This window comes from Rhinoraja longicauda, chromosome 1 (genome assembly GCF_053455715.1).
Source record: "Rhinoraja longicauda isolate Sanriku21f chromosome 1, sRhiLon1.1, whole genome shotgun sequence".
In the NCBI taxonomy this organism is placed as follows: Eukaryota; Metazoa; Chordata; class Chondrichthyes; order Rajiformes; family Arhynchobatidae; genus Rhinoraja; species Rhinoraja longicauda.
The window spans coordinates 108,430,734-108,450,892 of NC_135953.1; the positions used below are offsets into that span (position 1 = coordinate 108,430,734).

General features: G+C 39.5%; 2 protein-coding genes across 3 annotated transcripts in view; one reads left to right on the forward strand and one right to left on the reverse strand.

Moving 5' to 3' along the window:
- Nucleotides 1-7,361, forward strand: part of evc (EvC ciliary complex subunit 1) — a 28,277-nt gene extending 20,916 nt beyond the window's left edge. Inside the window, exons 15-20 of the mRNA XM_078411905.1 lie at nt 433-633; nt 1,831-1,975; nt 3,087-3,198; nt 3,759-3,885; nt 4,933-5,023; nt 7,272-7,361. Of these exons, the coding sequence (XP_078268031.1) occupies nt 433-633; nt 1,831-1,975; nt 3,087-3,198; nt 3,759-3,885; nt 4,933-5,023; nt 7,272-7,318 (723 nt within the window). The 3' untranslated portion in view covers nt 7,319-7,361. The remainder of the gene's footprint in view (nt 1-432; nt 634-1,830; nt 1,976-3,086; nt 3,199-3,758; nt 3,886-4,932; nt 5,024-7,271) is intronic.
- Nucleotides 7,362-8,099: 738 nt separating this feature from the next.
- LOC144596114 (dihydropyrimidinase-related protein 1-like) overlaps nt 8,100-20,159 on the reverse strand; it is a 46,751-nt gene continuing 34,691 nt past the window's right edge. For both annotated transcript variants that reach the window (XM_078404296.1, XM_078404298.1), the window contains exons 9-14: nt 18,727-18,883; nt 15,499-15,640; nt 13,673-13,843; nt 12,871-13,050; nt 10,747-10,912; nt 8,100-9,173 (exon numbers count right to left, since the gene is read on the reverse strand). In XM_078404296.1, the coding sequence (XP_078260422.1) occupies nt 9,082-9,173; nt 10,747-10,912; nt 12,871-13,050; nt 13,673-13,843; nt 15,499-15,640; nt 18,727-18,883 (908 nt within the window). In that variant the 3' untranslated portion in view covers nt 8,100-9,081. The remainder of the gene's footprint in view (nt 9,174-10,746; nt 10,913-12,870; nt 13,051-13,672; nt 13,844-15,498; nt 15,641-18,726; nt 18,884-20,159) is intronic.

Here is a 20,159-nt window from a genome sequence, read left to right on the forward strand (position 1 = left end):
CATTAAACTTGAATAAATCCTGGCCTAAAGAATTGTTGTTTTCAGGAGAGATTGGGTGATGTTTTCGCTAGAGCAAAGGATACAGAGGGGGGATGTAATTAAGAAATATAATTGAGAGGCTTTGGCAGATCAACAGTAAGGATTTTGCTTCTTTAGCAGAGTGACCAGGAACTAGAGAAAATGTACTTCAAAATAATTGGCAGAAAGATTAGCAGTGAGTTTAGAAAAATGTATTTCACTGAAGATGGTGGAGATCTGGGACAAGTGTTTTAAGCACACACCACAAAGTAGCTGGATGACAAGATGCAGGGAGGTGGGATTGAAATGAAGTCCATTTTTGGATTCAAGGTTCCATTGTCCACAAATTGAAAGAGAACCTAAGATTACGTCACTTTTATCTGTAAGATAATTGCATTTGATATGTTCTGATAGGTGTCCAGATTGTCAAATGAAAAGGAGAAGTTGTGCCAAGAGACTGAGTCACTCCTTCACCAGCAACTCAATGCAGAATCCCAGGCACTCATGGATCTTTTGCTGCATCACATGGTTCAAGTGATAGGCCATGCTCTAGTCCAGAAAACTAGAATCAACACAGCCAAGCAGAATCACAAAGACAGCACAGATAAACTCAAGGTAACATTCCTGAGAAGCAAACATAATTCTTATAATCCAAACTAAGCTAAATTAATTGGGAATGTATACTCTGTTGCAGCCAATGTACTGTTATTTGTATTGTGCTGGAGAAGGTCGTGGAATCTTTATGTAGAGGTAATTTTATCATATTATTAATTTAGGGTTAATTTTAGTCTTTCCTAGAGGGTTGGTGATGAGTGGAAAGATGAATATATGTTGCATGGATGAAAGGCAGCAGTCTGACCTGAGACACATGCATGCTAACACATCACCTTGTGTTTATAGCTTAAATATCTGCAACTAAAATATCAGTGCAGTAGAGGGCGCCCTTTTGCAATAGACCTTAGAGATTATTCAAGCTTTTGCATAAAGGATAAAATTGATAACCTGTATCCGTCATTTGGAAAAATAAGCAAGAACATCCAATTCAATTGCAAAGATGGTTAATTCCCATGCATTTTGATGTCCACATGCTTCCTGATCCACAGTATGGTATAATATGATACAATATGGTATGGTACAATGTGTTATCATCAAGATGGTTTTATCACAACTCAATATTTGATCTCTAGTAAAAATAGATATCAACTTTGCATGAGAGATACAGCAGGGATGTTTAGTGATAATGATTAATTAATAACTTAAAAAAGAAACTGGGTAGAGACTTGAAGGGCTATGAGGATGGAGTAGAGGCATGAGACTAACTGGCTTGTTCTGCATATGACTGTTTGTTGTTAGCTTTAACACCAGAGAATTCAGGTGCTAAATTAATTAGATCCTGCAGGATTTTCATATAACAGTCCACAGACAGTGCACCATGTCAAAACTGCAACAGTAAACACAAAAATGACCTTGTATCAAGGAATCTTGCATCTTCCACGAAACAACCTCATTGGTTTTGGAGGGGTCTCGACCTGAAACGTCACCCATTCCTTCTCTCCAGAGATGCTGCCTGTCCCACTGAGTTACTCCAGCTTTTTGGGTCTACTTTCATTGGTTTTCTTTTTGCTTTAAATTATTTACTATGAAGTGTGTTTAATCACAGCAACTAAATGTCAAAGTGTGTTTAAAATATGTCACTGCAGTAACTGTGGAGCCAAAACTTCCTCTTAATCTCTAGCTTTGACATTTAGGAGGGTTTCTCCACAAAATTAGAAAATAATTAATCAGATATTGGTGTGTTTGATTATATTTTAGAATCTACTGGTAGAGAGAGCAACAGAGAGTGTCTATGTGATCATGGAAGATGCAACTGGACTGATCCAGAATTATTACCGACAGATAGAAGAAATTGTGGAGCTCTACAGAAAAGACGAAAGGAATCAGCTGCGATCGCTGCAAGGTGGGTCGAATTGTGTTTCCTTTTTATTTCTTGACCAAGTGTGGCTTTGAGTTGGGTACTAAAGTACTTTCCTTTGCATTTGATTGCTTTGTCTTGCAGGTTGGGCACATGTACTGTTACATTATCGTGGCTAGCATTTTGAATCTGGACCCTTCTTCAGACTAACAGCCTAAAGTTTGCCTCAGACTTGGTCAGTTGAAGAAGGATCCTGACCCGAAACGTCATCTATTTGTGTTCTTCAGAGATGCTGTCTGATCTGAATTACTCTAGCACTTTGTCTTTTTTTTGTAAACCAGCATCTGCAGTTCCTTGTTTCTACAGATACAGAAGTGGCTTTGTACCTGCTCCTGTACTGTTACTAATGGAATCCTTAATGTTCCATCCATCCCAATCCACAATCTCACATAACATCATCAAGATCTATCAGTTAGAGTAGATAGTGGTGATGTTAGGTTGACACCTGTCATGGAAAAAATGAATAAACTGTTAAAGACATAATAGAAGGGAACTTAGAAAAAATCTATGTAATTCAATGAAGGTGCATGGATAAGATAGATTTAGAGGGATATGGGCCAAATGCAGGCAGGTGGGACTATGGTAGATGGGGCATGTTGGGCCGAAAAGCCTTCCACATTGCATTACTCAGAGTCCATAATGTGGTAAAATCAATAAGATTTTGTAGAAAGAATTCACATTTGAATTCTTTGAATAAATTTCTCTGGCTAAAATGAAGCTAGTGGATGTGCTATTCTTACATTTACAATAAGCAATTGGTATGATGCTGTGTCGAAGGTTATTGTGGAAATGGAAATCTCATGGAGTAGGAGACAACATTAGCATTGACCAGATCACTGACTAATGGGAAACAGTAGGAATAGATGGCTCTTTTTCTGATTTGCAAGATGTACTGTGTTGTGCCATAGGGATCAGTGCTGGGTTTAATTTTTTTTTCACAATTTTGGGTAAATTACTTAGTTGAAAGAACAAAGGGTTGGTTAATAAATTTGGAGACGGCACATAGATAATTTACAAATTTCAGGATTTTAATTGTTAATAGTGTCAGAGTTTGCAATATTTTTGATCAACATTAATTGAATCATTGTGGAAACAGAGACTTATAAAAGGAAAAAAATGATTAAGGAGAGGAGGACGGAAGAAAATCTTAATGCAGACATGGCTAATGTGAAGACAAAGCGCTTTACTTCAACAAGGATTCAACACAAGTGAGTAAGATAAAATTGTGATTTGGTTTCTGCCACGATGTAACAAACACCAAACAATGTCATTCTATTCTACTTGAAAGCTAATATCTGCTCAAGTATAATACTGCTTCTAATTTGGATATGTGAATAAATTCACTGCCAAAGACATGTCACTGTGCTATTTACAATGTGTTAATATTCTAATTAAATATATAAGCTAAACCAATGTTAGAAAGAATTGGGTTGGAAATGTTATGTTAAATGGTCTGTTTTATCACTAACTTGCTCAAACCTCGTTCTTTTAAAGCTTCTCGAAAGCTACTTTGATTAAGTTATTTGTCACGTGGCTTATATCTTACACGGCTTAATGTGAAACTTGATGCATTTTACTGGTAAAACTTACTGTATAAATAACAGTCCTTATTACCATTGAATGTTTAGGAGATAATTGGGATGTGTAATAGACCAGTAATTTCACATTAATACTGAATTATTTAATGTCTGCACAATTTGTATATCTGAAGCTGAATGGGAAAAATATTGAATACTTATGTAGACATTCCTCTGTCTCTGACTGATAGGATGATGCTTCAGCAGAGGAAGATTGTGTCCTTGCTTTTCCTTGAAGAGGATGCAAATATGGAGTTCCTAAAACAGAGAGCAGAGCTGATCCATCAATTGAAAGAACAGTTTGATAAACACCTGAAGGTATAATATTAAGCATTTAAATTGTCACTCACCATTAAAGTTGGATAGGAAATTTGAATGTGATTTACTATCCACCATTTTAGGAGGAAGGTTAATAGTTAAAAGTAAAAAGGCTGTGCTAAAACAGGTATTAGACATTTAGAAACAAGACAAAATATTGCAAATGTTTTTTGATACAATGCCAGCATTTGACCTAAGTTGGTAAGATTATAAACTGCTTCCTCTCCATTTACTACATGCCTGACTTCCATCCCTCTCCTCCAAGACAAGGATAGGTTTCTCTGGTCCTAACCTCTCACACTGCCAGTCTCCATATTCAGTATTCAGTGAATTATTCTCCACAATTCTGCTACCTTCAGCAGGATTCCACCAGTGGATACACTCCACTTTCAACATTCCAAAGGGTGCATTCTCTCTTTAACTGCTTGCTTGGCTTTTCCATCTCTGTCTACCATTCTGCAAATGGTGACACTTGCTCAAGTAACTGCTTGTTCTCCAGCAAAGAACCTCCAATATATTTGTGCTTCAATCCCCAAAATGCTACATAATTAGTAACTGTGCTTTCCGTTGGAGACCTAAAGATTTGCATTATCTTCTTTGCTTTCCTGCTGGAAAGTTAGTTTGTTGTCAATTCTTTCACCATCTGCCATAATTTTTTGTGGTTTGTCATCAAGTTTTATTTGAAAGCATTCCTGCAAAATATCTCAGGTTTTATTTTACAGATGCTTTAATGCAGTAAAACAATTTGTTTTTTAAATGTGAAAATAGTTCTTATTCCAGTAGTTTGTCACAGCATGAATGAATGATCGATTGATTGTGTTGGTGTTTGAAGAAAAATAATCCTCCCAACAATATTCTTTTGCATAGACCTCTAAATGGCACCTGCTATTTTACTCAAGTATGTCCCATTTTCATTGTTGAGATTAGATTGCCCATGTAATTCCAGGTCGGTAGTGAATTCTGCCTAATTTAATAAAATGTTTAGAGTCTGACGGATTTCTTCAGGAAATAACCAAAATGTAATCTTGTTTTTTAAATCTTACTAAGATGGCAGAAGAAAAATTCATATCGCAGCTTGCAGGTTTAGCAAGAGTTTCACAAGCAGAATGGAAGACCCTGGAGAATGAATTTCTTGCAGGTAGGGGATCAACATTTTATTTAAACCAAAAGAAACTGATCTGGATAATATTCAGAAACATTATTGTAAACTATAGTCTGCATTATTTTACAATAATGTTTCTACAATCATTTTTTTTTCAACCAACCCATCTTTTTTCAGTCTCCAAGATTGTTCCTCCAACAACCACTGTCTAATCAAATTTAAAGTCAACAAAAGTAATTCACAAATTATTTACCACCTTAAATAGCCAAACCATTCCATTCTCATCATAACCCATTACCTCTAATGGAATTCTCAATAAAAATTTAGACATGGAGGCATTCTGAAACATTTTCCACTCCTCGACTCTTAGCGCTTCAAAAAATCTGAGATTGCATCCTACGCTCTTATCTGGAAAGTCTACAGCACTTTCCTTCACATCCTTCAGCAAGAAGCAAGTCGTATACCCTTCAAAAACATATCTTTACTTTATTTAAATAGTAATTGGTTATTCGAGCTTAATTTTGTTGATCACATTAAGTTGAAAAAATGTCATTCAACATAATTCCTCTTAACATCATCACTAATGTACGAAGTTAAGTTTCATTATATTGTTTGCCACTGAAGTATTCTTTTGCAAGATGTGAAATGCAAAACTCAGTTTTTCAAAACAATGCTTGCTAATACATATTTGTGGATTACCTTTGTAGCTTTAGTGAATTCGTCAAATTTGGTCCTTAACCTACATGGCGCAATATAATAAAAGTGAGAAGAAAAAATTTAGCTCCAAAAAGAGGAAAATCCAAATCTTACTCATTACCTTCATAATGGAATTTGTAACAGTGCACCCAGAAATACTTTTAAATGTAGGGAATACATTGTAAAATATACTAAGAGTGGTCAAACATTTTCAATTGTGGGAATGTCTCAAAAGCCCATGAATGTGTACATTTTGGCTCTAAACGATGCTGTTTCACTCATGTACTTTGATCTGTCCATTTCACGCCTTACATTCTCTGTCGAAACATAGAAAATAGGTGCAGGAGGAGGCCCTTCGAGCCAGCACCGCCATTCATTGTGATCCACAATCAATAACCCGTGCCTGCCTTCTTCCCATATCCCTTGATTTCACTAGCCCCTAGAGCTCTATCTAACTCTTCCATATCACCAGTTTATTTCTCCCCTGACTCTGTCTGAAGAAGGGTCTCGTCCCGAAACATCACCCATTTCTTCTCTCCAGTGATGGTGCGTGTCCCACTGAGTTACTCCAGCATTTTGTGTCCATTTTTACAAAATACAAGATTGTTTAGGTACTTAAACCTAACCCCAAATCCATCCTCTAAAACCATGCAGACATAAGGAACTACAGGTGCTGGAACCTCTTTGGGCTGATTGTGGTTGGAGGCAGTGAGAAAGCTGGCAGGAACAATGCTTGGCAAGTGATAGGTGTACACAGTGAGGGGGAAATTATTTGATAGACATATGAGATAAGTATAGTAGAGAATTGTGAAGCTAGTGGAATGGGGGGAGGGACGGAGTTTGTTTGAATATTGCTTACCTAAATTTGGAGAATTCAATGTTCATACTATTGGTTGTAAACTACCCAAGTGGAATATGAGGTAATGTTCTTCCAGTTTGTAAATGGCCTCACTCTGGCAATGTAGGCCACCCAGGACAGAAAGGGCAGCACAGGAATCGGAGGGGGTTTTTAAATTGTTAGCAGCTGAGAGATCCAGAAAGCCTTGGCAGACAAGAGCAAGATAAACAGTCACTGTTGATGCTTGGTCTCACTGATGCAAAGGAGGTCACATCGGGAATACAGTAGATGGCATTAGAGGAAGTACCTCTGTCTCATCTGGAAAGACTGCTGGAGTCCCTGGATGGATCCACGGGAGGAGGTATAGGAACAGTTGTTGCATGTCCTGCAGTTGCAGGGGGTAGTTTGGGTGGGAAGTTGTTTGAGTGCACCGAGATGTGGAGGGAATGGTCTATGCAGCAAGTGGAGATGTGACTGATGGTGGGATCATGATAAAAGTGGCAGAAATGTGGTGGATGAAAGTAAAGTGAAATTCATGGGATTTTCTCTTGGCAAAACAAGCCAGAAATAAATTGAATTTACTCACTTATGCTTTTCTAGAAACCTTCATCCAACTTAATTTAATTGTTTCACGACTGAGGACGTTGTTCGTCAGGATTTTAGTTCTACGAGTACTATTTTACTGCTCTCTGCTGATAAAACATGAATGCTGATTAAAATGTCCGTTGTTCTGAATTTCTTTCACTGCAGGAAAAAATCCATCTTCCACTCAAAAACTATACAGAACAACTGTCTAAAATCAAAGCTTCACGAACAAGAAACTGAGCACAACTCCAGCCATTGAGTGCTGATAAAGAATATAATCTTTGCTTCATGATTATGTTGTACATAAATATCTCATCTGGCTTTGAATTTAAAAAAAGGCTTGCCTGTTTTATTTCTGACGGCCTGCAAGGAACTGAATATATGGCCAAGCCCTGTTGGAGCTCAGATCCCTAGTTGTCAATTAGATTTGTTGCCACATGAACCAAACACCAACAGGATACTTGAATCCTAAAATAAAAGTTCAATTTTAGTCACCTCTTAAACCATTGCAGCAATTTACATATAGAAAGGTGAAACTCAAAGATATCTTTGTAGCAGTGAAGCTGTAAATAAACAATAGAATACAAAATTTAAATAATAATTAGCTTGCTCTATATTTTACTGGATTTACATTATAATATTGTGTTGTCACCTGAATGCCCTATAGACATAGAACCACCAAGTTGACACATTATTTGGATATACAAGTTGTAGAGTTATGGATATAATCTGCTGCAGTACAACTAATCATTGCTAAAATACACATCTTTGCATTCGTCATGAACCTCAAACTAAGATGACTTGAATTCTGCCCTGAGTTATTACAAGATATGTTGACCGGAAAAGAACTTTGCTTATCACAAGTCCCTGCCAGTGAATAACTTTCAGACTACAAAAGCAAAACTAAATTAGCTCTTGACATTAGTACTAGGAATTGTGCACTAAGTGCTGATAGAAAATAAATCAATGGTCAAAATCAGCAGAATCCAACTGTGAGGCATCATTTATTCACAGCCTTCAGGCTCAAGTGTACAGTCACAACACCAGAGTATTCAGTTTGAGATATTAAGTACAAATGTACATGAATACAAAGGAAGCACCAGTATCAAAAAGTTTAAAAAATGTCACAGTAGCTTAAGACTGAAAGGTGGCTCAAATCCATGATGTAGTTAGTGGTTGTTACCCTTCATTGATGGGACATTTCAAATAAAACAACTCAACTCAATTATGCTAAAACTCCCATTCTTAAGCTTGTCTGAAGCATTAAAAAATAATGGAAGAAATGGTAGAGCTTAATAGCAAACCAAAGGAACATGAAACATGTCTCATGATTACAAGTCGAAGTCACTACATAAACTCCAAAATGATTAAGACTTTTGTTGTCAGTTTCACTCCATATTAACAGTGAGGTAACTATAACTGCATAACTAACTCTTTAAGTGTGTGTTTCAATGCCTATGCTATGATAAGACTGACTCCAACTGAAGCCAGTAAGAAAGTAAACTTTGCACATTCATAGAAATGTTTCAGTTATCTACTCCTGATTATATTTTTCCTGGCAATTCAACGTATTGTGCCAGAAATCCACACCACAAAGATTTCTGGCTAAATTATCCGCAGTTTCGTCATTACTCCTTAAGCAAAACAGAAATTGCATCTCTGAAGATCATGCACTAACACACCATAACAGCTAAAATGTGCAAAGAAGCCTTATTAAATTACAAGGAGCATCTCTAAACCGGTTCATTAAGGGCAATGCTAGTGGAAGCAGCATGCTATGTAGCGTGAAACATAACTGCGTGAGGGCCAATTCCAAGCAAAAACACATCACATAATTCACCTCATTCTATAGGACAAACACACACATTTCTTTCACTGCAATATGGGAGTAAATTGGTTTTTATAACACTGAATACCCCTGTAGGTAGATAAACTGCCTTTAGCAGCTCCCAGCAGCTCCACCTTCCAGTCTTGGTCACCCTAAGCTGGTGATATTAGAACGGCCACCTGGAGGATTGACAATACGATGTCCAGACCGACGAGGAATGTTGTCATCAAACTGGGCACCTGATGCACATAAAACACAGGGAGTGGTTAAAATTAATCATACTTCCTTAGTACATAGTACAGTGCAGGAACAGACAACAATGGCCATGCCATACATGATGTCAAGGTTAAACAAATCTTATCTGCTGGCACGTAATCCATATCCCTCCATTCCCTGCGTATCCATGTGCCCAGCTCAAAGTTTCCTAAACATCGATGGATATGGAGGCTGATACAGAGGAGTGCCATCCACTCCATGGACATCTGTTGCTAACATGCATCACAGGGCACAAGCAGCCATGCATGCAATCATTAAGTGAATTTCCAAAAGGCTGCAGTGATTTTTTTAAATTTTAGTTACAGCATGGAAACAGGCCCTTTGGCTGACTGAGTCTACGCTGACCGGCGATCACCTGTCACACTAGTTCTATGTTAGCCAACTTTTGCTTCCACTCCCTACACAATAGGGGCAATATACAGCAGCCAATTAACTTACAAACCCACATGTCTTTGGGAATGTGAGAAAAAACTGACATGGTCACAGGGGGAACATGCTAACATTCACACAGACAGCATCCATGGCCAGGATCAAACCAGGGTTTCTGGTGCTGTGGGGCAACAGCTGCACCACTGTTATTGGTTCTTAAATCTATCTTCCTTTGACAAATTAGCTGGGAGCAGGTTTTGGACTCTCTCCACCTCAAGATGATTACTTATTAGGTGATGGTGACTTCAACTGTTCATTCCCATTTATTGTGTATAACTTTTCACCCTCAACTCCCCACCCCTTGTGCATCAACTATCTACCTTTAGTTTGTTTTATTTTAGAGATACAGCATTGAAACACTGACCAACGATCACCGATACCCTAGTTCTATCCTACACACTAGGGACAATTTACCAAAGCCACCTAACTACAAACCTGGACATCTTTGGAATGTGGTAGGAAACCAGAGCACCCGGAGAAAACCCACATGGTCACAGGGAGAACGTACAGACTTTGTACAGTTTGCACCTATAGTTAGAATGAAACCCGGGTCTCTGGCGCTTTAGGACAGCAACACCACCACTGCATCACTGTGTTTAGTTAAACCATTTCTAAAGGCTTTCAGAATGTGTGCCTTTGATTATGACCCTCTTTAATTGTACACATCCTTCCTCATGTACAATTTTCCACTCGTGTATGTTCTCCCTTTACTACGTCTGTACCTGAAGAGAACACCAGAAATAGAAACAACAGTTGGCAATTTGGCCCTTTGAAACGGCTCCACATTTCATCAAGATCACAATTGAACTTCCTCCTCAACAGCATTTTCCCTAGTGCATGATATAATTTCTTCTTGCATAAACATATATTAAACACTAGTGTACCGGTGATTGTTGATCGGCACACACTCACACCGGATCTCCAAAATAAACGAGATTAAAGGTAGATAGATATTTGATGCACAAGGGATGGGGAGGTGAGGGCGAAAGATTATCCACAGTAAACACACAACACCCTTGCTTCAGGCAGGATTGCATTTGAAGTCACCAAGATAGATATCAATCACCCAGCTCGTGTTCCATCTTCGTTCATGTTAATACATCTTACCTGATAAACTAAACCCGGACTGATGCAGGTTCCGCAACGGTGGGGGGTTTGTTTTTGTAGGGGATGACTTGGTTGAAGGAGCTGGCGTGGCAAACTTGGGAGTAATTGGGAGCTCATACACTGGGCCGTCATACATCCCTCGAGACACAGGATGCAATTCCATCGACTTGGTAAACGACATCCATGAGCAGATCAATTGAAATACAGGAACAGAAAAAGATCAGAGAGATTAGCAACATCACTTATAATTCCCGCCCTTTGCCGAAAGATACTCACATACGGTCTCGTTATTAATGCAAACATTTCAATCATTGCAATAAAATGCTCAAATTTGTACCAAAAAATTATAATTATGAAATATTAGAAATGTAAAGTGATGTATTTTGGGAGGAAGAATGAAGGGAAGCAAAAGGCACAAAATCTCAAATACTGACTATCGGGTTCCATCTCCATAACTATAGGATGTGGATGGGTGACGTTTCGGGTCGAGACCCTTCTTCAGACTGATTGTAAGGCGTCTGCAGAAGGGTCTCAACCTGATACGTTACCCATCCATGTTCTCCAGACCTGCTGAGTTACTCCAGCACTTTGTGTCCTTTCATGTGTTAATCAGCATTTGCAGTTCTTTGTTTTGCCATCAGCATAGCAGTGCCCAACTCTATCGTGTGCTTCCCTGCTCTTAACTCACTTCAAGACAATTTCGCCAGCTGACTTCCATTTATTCCATGCTTGTCCAGATTTTCTATGACTTTCGTCCAAGCCCACCCACCCATCTGAAAAACTTCTTCCAGCCCAAAAATCCCTCTGCAATTCCACTCATAAAATGACAGGTGTTGTGCACACCAGCACTGAAAACTGAGAGGCAATGAGTCCCACTCAGCTGTTTCCCATTTAGCTATATTATGGCTGCCCTGTATCTTGACTTCATGTACCCGAATAGATTTGTATCTGGTTATATCACAATTCACAATCATACTTTATTAGCCAAGTATGTTTTGCAACATACGAGGAATTTCATTTGCCTTACAGTCATAACAATAAAAAGCAACAGGACACACAAAATACATTTTAACAAGGACTCCTCCTCCGCATTCCTCACTGTGATGGAAGGTGAACAAAAGTTCAACCTTCTTTGTTCCCCAGCAGTCGGGGGCCTATAACCTTCTGTTGATGGGACGATCTTGACTCCCGTAGCCGGCGGCGGGCCTTCCCCGTCGGGGCGATCAAGCTCCTGCACCTGGGGGGGGGGTCTCAGCCCCCCCCCCCCTCCGGGCAATATACCCCGGGTCGGGGCTTGTCGAACCTCGTGCAGCTTGGAGCTCCCGACTTCGGTCTCAACCCGAGACTGCGAGCTCCTTGATGTTAAAGTCAGCAGGTCACGATTGGAGCGTTGATCCAGGCAAGGAATCGCAAGTTCATATGGTAAGTTCATGCCCTGTGGGGGCTCAAAGTCAGTTCCAGGCAAGGCCTCCAGCTCCATGATGTTAGGCCGCAGAGTGACCAGAGATACGATCCGGAAATCAATCGCATCTCCAGCAAGGTAAGAGATTGAAAAAAAGTTTCCCCCGACCCCCTCCCCCACCCCCCACATAAAACAAACCAGAGGACATTAACACAGACTTTTATATCTCACCCAAAATAACAAAAAAAGGACAGACGGACTGTAGGTGAGGCTGCCATCGCGGCGCCATAATTATCCCAAATCATTGAATGTGTAGCTATGGTGCCCAAGCCAGGCGACTCTCTGCGTGCTGGTCCCAGAAGTGGATTTGCAATCATTCATTACAATCACTTCACTCTTTTAAACCTCTACTTCCTGAACACTGTGGATGGCTTGATTGTAATCACGCATTGTCTTTCCTCTGATTGAATAGCACGCAACAAAATAAGCTTTTCACTGTTCTCGGTACACATGATAATAAACTAAATTCAAATTCAGCTCGTTGAAAGAATGTTCTACGTAAGAGTCTGAATGCAGACAGTGCATTACATACTGTATAGGTGTATTATTCATTTGGTTTGCTTCAGGAGGGATTGCGTTTGAAGTCACCGAGATCAGTCATCCTGCTTGAAACTCCTCCTACCCATTCACACAAGCATGTACACATGTTCACAGCTACTCACCTTGTTGCGGATCTTAATACGCTGGTAGATATATTCAGGGAATGGTTTACGGGGAATGAAACGACCTGTTCCCTGATTAACGTACAGTTTGCCATCTTCCAGGACAATATTCCCTTGACTGATGACAACCAAGGGAGTACCATGACACTCCATACCCTCAAAAATATTGTATTCCACAGCCTGGCACAGAAAAGTAAAAAATCGGCTGTCACTTTTTAAATTTTTTTAAATCAAACTTAAATTCTTACGTATAATATTTTTTAGTTCAGTTTATAGATACAATGTGGAAACAGACCCTTCAGCCCATTGAGTCCTCACTGACCATCGACCACACCATACCAACTACATTATCCCCCTTTCGCATACTAGGAGCAATTTACAGAAGCCAATTAATCTACAAACCTGCACATCTTTGGAATGTGGGAGGAAACCGGAGCACCCAGAGAAAACCACGTGCTCACAGGGAGAATGTACAAACTCCCTAGACAGCCCTTGTAGTCAGGATCGATCCTGACTCTGTGAGGCAACAGCTCTACCACTGCACCACTGTGGTGCCTTAACAATTTTACTGATGCATTTAGGAGAATTCAGTTGGTCACGCTCACTATTTTATAGATCATAAACCAAAACTTGCATCCAATATTTTTAGATGAATTTTCCTAATCTCTCCAAACCAACTTTCTCCAAAACAAGAGTAGCACCAGATAATTTAAAGACCATGTTTGTTCAACAGTGAAGTTGTTGATACTCTACATAAGGTAATAATTACCTACTCTACGTAAGGTAATAAGACATCACTTACCGAGCGATGTGTTTTGGCAGAGATTGTTTTAACAGTGTCCGGGTCCCAGATGACGAGGTCAGCATCAGATCCCACAGCTATCCTTCCCTTCCGTGGATAGAGGTTAAAGATTTTGGCAGCATTGGTGCTGGTGACTGCTACAAATTGATTCTCGTCCATTTTCCCTGTTGTCTTTAGACAAAACCGAGTTTCAATTTATGATAACGCTGAAAAAGTGAACTAACAGCCCAGAAACAAATTACTTTAGTCACGTTAGCTCCAAGCAGAACCACCCCATCAGTCCCATTCCCAGTCTCTTTGCTTAGCACAGCAAATGATTCCCTCTCAAGCGCCCATCCCAATTCCCTTTTGATCAATGCATTTTCGACTACTCCTACAGGTAGTAATCTCGTGAGACAATATTGGTTAATCAAACTATATCTAATCCATTATTGTCCCATCTTCTCATCCAGGCCACATACCGATGAGTAATTAATCTTCCACTGTATGCATTAAACATGCAATGTACTGTAGCTCTACTATAAGTTTGTTTCCATACAACAAAATGGAAATAACACAATTGATGAGTTAGGAAACAAAGTTTGTATTATGCAGGCAGAAATGGTTTTAATGTGATTTTGATTGGGAACTAGAGAACTGCATAAAAGTTACTTTGGAAATTGTTAAGTGGAAAAAAAGCTGTCTTACAAAATTAAAACAATCTAGTGAAAAAAAATGTTTCTACGTAACTACCCCACAGTAATCAGATACCATTGTCTCTTAAGAATAGAGAATGTCAATTTCACTGCAGGTGGCCAATTGACAAGAGTCACATTGACACTTGTGTATTTGTGCTCTATTAAACGTAACAAACAAACTTTATTTATTTTTGCTTGCAAAATAAATGTTAAACTATTTTTTTTTTTTAATTGGAAAATTCTAGGCGGGTGTGAACGTTATTATGAGTTGGAAATTCTCAAGCCCCTTTTTCCACATTGGCGCAGTTGTTTTTTCCAATGTGATTTTCTGCAATATTATTTTTTGTGGGAACTCAATATCCCATTATCGCAGAACTATCTGTAATGTGTTGCATTGAACTTTAGTTTAGTTTAGAGATACAGCGGGGAAACAGGCCCTTCGGCCTACCGCGTCCACACTGACCAGCGATCCCCACGCACTAACACTATCCTACACAAACTAGGGGGAATTTACAATGTTACCAAGCCAATTAATCTACAAACCTGTACATCCTTGACTCATTTCTGAACTTTGGTTACATTGACATTGAGGAATCCAAACTGCAGAAGCAGAAATCATGTGCTTGTTACTACTTTGAACACCCTGCAATCAAATGAGCTTCTTAAACTCAAACTGTTCGCAGCTACATTATTGACTGGGGTTTGCTATTAAAGTGATATCATTTGTGTCTTTGAGCTCAGTGGACTGCATTATGTTCAATAATAAGCTCACATGTGCAAAAAATGTACATTGTCTATTCTCTACTATTTTATCCAATTAAGTTGCCTGGCGACCATGTGTATGGGCTCAAGAATATCCGGCAGGGATTAAGCCAAAGGAAATAGACTCATCACTTTGTCAGTTGCAATATCATGAGACGTTGCTTGTCACATTCTCGTGAACAGCATCATGTTAGCTAAAACACATGTTATCATGACTTTCCTGCCCTCCTTTATTTACACAAATATTCCACTGTCGATGCGTCAACTGTACTCAATATTTGAGAATCTGTCACATTTTATTGTTTGCTGCTGTGACAGTGAAGATAAAAAATATATATCCTTATCTCTTCCTGACTGACCTCCAAATTTTGCACTGAAACAACTTACCACAGCTTTCTCCCAGATAATACTCATTCTTTCTTCAATACCATTGGTGCCTTCAGGAATTAAGCAAAAGTTATCTTTTCCAATGGCTTTCTGAGCAGTGGTAAATGTACTGTGTCCACTTCCTGTAACTTGCAGATCTCCACTAGAGAGGAAAATTGCATAATTAGCTGCTTGTAAGGTAATTATGAAGCTTAAAACATTGCAATTTCTGAATTTAGGGTCTACAGTAAAGAAAGCATTCAACACTTGTAAAGAAAAAACACCTTCCCACAGGACTTGAATTTCCTCTTCATATGCATCTGCCAGTTCAAAGGAACCCTAGTCTGCAGAAGTTGTGATGCAGGAAACTGCATCAAAATGTTGTCAATCACAGACTGTATTCCAGGAAGCACAAAAAAACAATTAAAAAATAACTTTTTAAATGCCAGACGAAGTTCTTTAAGAAGGCTGAAATAAGAACATATAATTGGACACAAAAAAAGATGGAGCAACAGCGGGACAGGCAACATCTCTCTCGAGAAGGGATGGGTGACGTTTCAGGTTGAGACCCTTCTTCAGACTCGAAAACTCTCAACGCAAAAGGTCGTCCTTTCCCTCTCTCCAGAGGTGCTGCCTGTCCTGCTGAGTTACTCCCGCTTTGTTATGTCTATCCTCGGTTTAAACCAGCATCTGCAATTCCTCCTTACACTAAACATATAATTGGAAATATAAATAAACTTTAAGGAGTTAAAATAAAAATGAAATTTAAACAATAATGTGAGGGATATGTAATATACATTAATTAGCAAAAAAGACTGCTGGAGGAATCAGCGAGACATGCAGCATCTGTGGAGGCAGAAGGATGGTCGACATTTTGTCTCGAGATTCTGCATCAGTTGACAGATGCTGCGGGTTTCTCCAGACCATGTGGTTTTTGCTTCACATTCCAACATCCATAATCGCTTGTGTTTACACATCAATTAGTGTTGAGGGCCAGATGGCTGGCCAACACCATTAAAAACTCATTTGAATTGAATTGAATAAATTTTATTCACCAAATATGTATACATACAAGAAATTTGCCTTGGTGCTTTGCTCGCAAGTAACAACACGACACACAGTAGACAATTAAAAATAAAACATTATAATTTAAACATGTGAAGAATGAAATAAAATACAAGAGCAAAAAGAGACAGCAGACTTTTGGCTGTTGAGTAGAGCTACTGCTCGTGGAAAAAAACTGTTCTTATGTGTGGCTGTGGCAGCTTTGACAGTCCGGAGACACCTTCCAGAGGAAAGTGCTTCAAAGAGTTTGTGGCCAGGGTGAGAGGGGTCAGAGATGATCTTACCCGTTCTCTTCCCGGCCCTTGCAGTGTACAGTTCATCGATGGGGGGGGGGGGGGGGGGGGGAGGTTGCAGCCAACAACTTTCTCGGCTGATCAAATGATGCGCTGCAGCCTCCGGATGTCGTGCTTGGTGGCTGAGCCAAACCGGACATGATGGAGAAGATGAGGACAGACTCTATGATGGCAGTATAAAACTGGACCATCATTGCCTGTGGCAGATTGTGTTTTCTCAGCTGCCGCAGGAGGTACATCCTCTGTTGGGCCTTTTTGACTGTAGAGTTGATGGTGGCCCCCCATTTAACGCCCCTGGAGATGATGGTTTCAAGGGACTTAAATGACTCCACAGATGTGACTGTGGTGTTGTTGATGGTGAGTGGGGGGTGGAGGGGAGGGGAGGGGCTCTCCTAAAGTCTACAATAAATTCCATTGTCTTAAGAGCATTGAGCTCCAGGTTGTTGCGATGGCACCAGGACTTCCTGTGTCACTTCCTATCTGTAGGCAGATTCCTCCCCATCCTGGAACAGTCCAATCACGGTTGTGTCATCCGTAAACTTGAGAAGCTTGGCAGAGGAGTCTGTGGAGGTGCAGTCGTTGGTGCAGAGAGTAAAGGAGAGGGGAGAGTACGCAGCCTTGTGGTGGTCCTATGCTGAGGGTCTGCGGGTCCGAGATGTGCTTTCCCAGCCTCACATGCTGCTTCCTGTCTGTCAGGAAGTTGATGATCCACTGACAGAGGGGATGTGGGACACAGCAGGATTTTCACACCATTTACAATGGGACTAAATTCATAAAAAGCTTTAATTCTTATCAGCTAAAGTGATTTCTCTCAACTTCATTGGTGGCAGCTATATAAAAACAACCTGGAGGAATACAAAACCACACACAGCAACACAAGGACACTGTGTTAATCTGCATGTCAGTTTGTTTCATCGAATTATGACAATAAACAATAATAGTTTAGTAGATATAACTACTATCAAATGCTTTCTATTAGGTCCACCAGCTAAAAGATACAGAACAACAGAGTAAGATTCGACAAAAGCTTTAAAATGACCCGGGTGCTATTTTATTAAAATTTCTCTTAATCTCAATGTTAGTTATTCATGATCACTCTTTCAGGACAGATGTTCCATGAACCATCTATTCATATCAGGGGACCTGCATAATTATAGAGTGGTAGCTTTAATAAGTTTCATCTGCAACAATAAAACATATATTATCATCGAAATGCGGTTACTTGCCAGTAACGTCATCATCTAACAGCCTATGATATTTAATTTTGGCAATAATGTAAATCTAGCTCTTCAAAGGTTTACAAGAAAATGTTCTTAAAAGGTTCTCTATTTACAATGAATTAAAACACATAATTCTGTAGCAAGCATGGTAGGTACAAAGTCACCCATAATCAGGATGGTCTCAGGACTAAGATGGCTGACCTTAGTTTGGTGCGTGGTATAGGTATTTAGCAGCAGCAACTCTTGGGTTGCAGGAGAGGTGGCTGGCGTAAATGCGAGCCAGATTTCCTGGTTCAGACTAAGGTACATACCAAGTATGAATGTCAATGCGGATATAATAGCCAAATTGCCAGTTTAAACAGAGACTAGAAGAACAGCACAAAAAAATTACCAAAAGAGAGCCCATGAACCACTTCTAATCAATATGGCACTAAGGGTAAAGCCAAACAGAGCATTGTTGCAATCATTGTCCCTGCTTATTATGTAGCATCTTGGATTATATCAGGGCTTATACTGACACTTACAGGCTAAATTACTTACCCATAACAAACTAAATATGCATTTAAATTCAGCGTTGTCACTGCACACAATAATTGTTTGAATTTATTTTAAAGAAATTGGTCTCTAACACTAAATGCCTTGGGTTTGTCAAGCTGACGTAGCTGTCCTACCAGGCTAATAGTGAACTCAGGTGGTCAGGTGTTGTGGAGTCAGGACTAAGAGGTGGTGATGCCACAAAGGCCGCAGCCTTGGCCCAATTTCTGCTCCAATAATGTGTCCCGTCTGTCCCAAGGCTTGCAGTGATCGGCTCTCCAAAAACTACAGCTCCTGTTAATAAAGGAACATACAGAATCTGGCATTGGAGTCATCAAAGTCTATTTCATGTTAAACACCACTCAACGGTTTTACTCTTCAAAACAAAATACATAACCTCATAATAATTAAAAAGAACAATTATTATTAGTTTCTGTTTGAATATACAACAGTATCGGTTACGTTTAAAAAAATAAAAAGTCAGATTTGTTTTCAGGTGTTCCCTGGAACGCACAAATTATCACAGGTAATTTATTTTTTAATGAACTAATCTGACCATTAAGACAATCTCGAGACAAAAGAAAACACAAGAAAGAAATGATGAGAAATGCCCATTCAGTTCATCATCCCTCCATCTTTACAAACAATTTATTCTATTGTAAGCTCTAGTTTGGTTGCCTCGGGGGCAGCACATTGGTGCAGCACAGTGGTGCAGCACAGTGGTGCAGCACAGTGGTGCAGCACAGTGGTGCAGCACAGTGGTGCAGCAATAGAGTTTCTGCCTTATAGTGTCCGAGACTCGGGTTCAATCCTGACTACCGTGTGTGGAGTTTGTACGTTCTCCCTGTGACAGCATGGGTTTTCGCCGGGTGCTCTGGTTTCCTCCCACATTCCAAAGACGTGCTGGTTTGTTGTATAATTAGCTTCTTTAAATTGTCTCTAGTGTGTACGAGTAATCACCGGTTGCTGTGGACTCGTTGGGCTGAAGGGCCCGTTTCCACATCGTATCTCTGAACTAAATGTAACTTAAAAAAAATCACGAGGGTGGGGCTCATCCTACCTCAATATTTAAGTACAAAATATAGGCTGACTCTCTTTAAAAAAGGCAACAGAGTGACACACCTGTTCTGTATAGTAGGAGCTATTGACGAAGGCTCTCTCAGGTGGTTTTAAAAGATCACATGGCATCATTCTGAAGGATTTTTCATTGCTATCCTGGCTAATATTTGTCCCACAATCCAACATTTCTAGAACATATTCATTTGCTGTTCATAAAAGCTTATTCGGCACATATTGGCTGTTGTCTTTTCCATATTACAACACTCATGGTAGTTCAGAAGTTCGACGTTTACTGCAAAATACATGCATATGTTCGGAGGAAAAATAAATGCACATCTATTTTTCAGCCATAAAGTCCATCTACTTTAAGGGGGAGGGGCATGTGTGAGATCCTACATAAATCAAAAATATATAATTTTAAAGATGTTTCTAAATTTGGTGAAGTTACAAATTTCAGAGACAAACGTGATATGGTGGTTCAAGTTGACAAATTACTAACTTGCAGACAAAT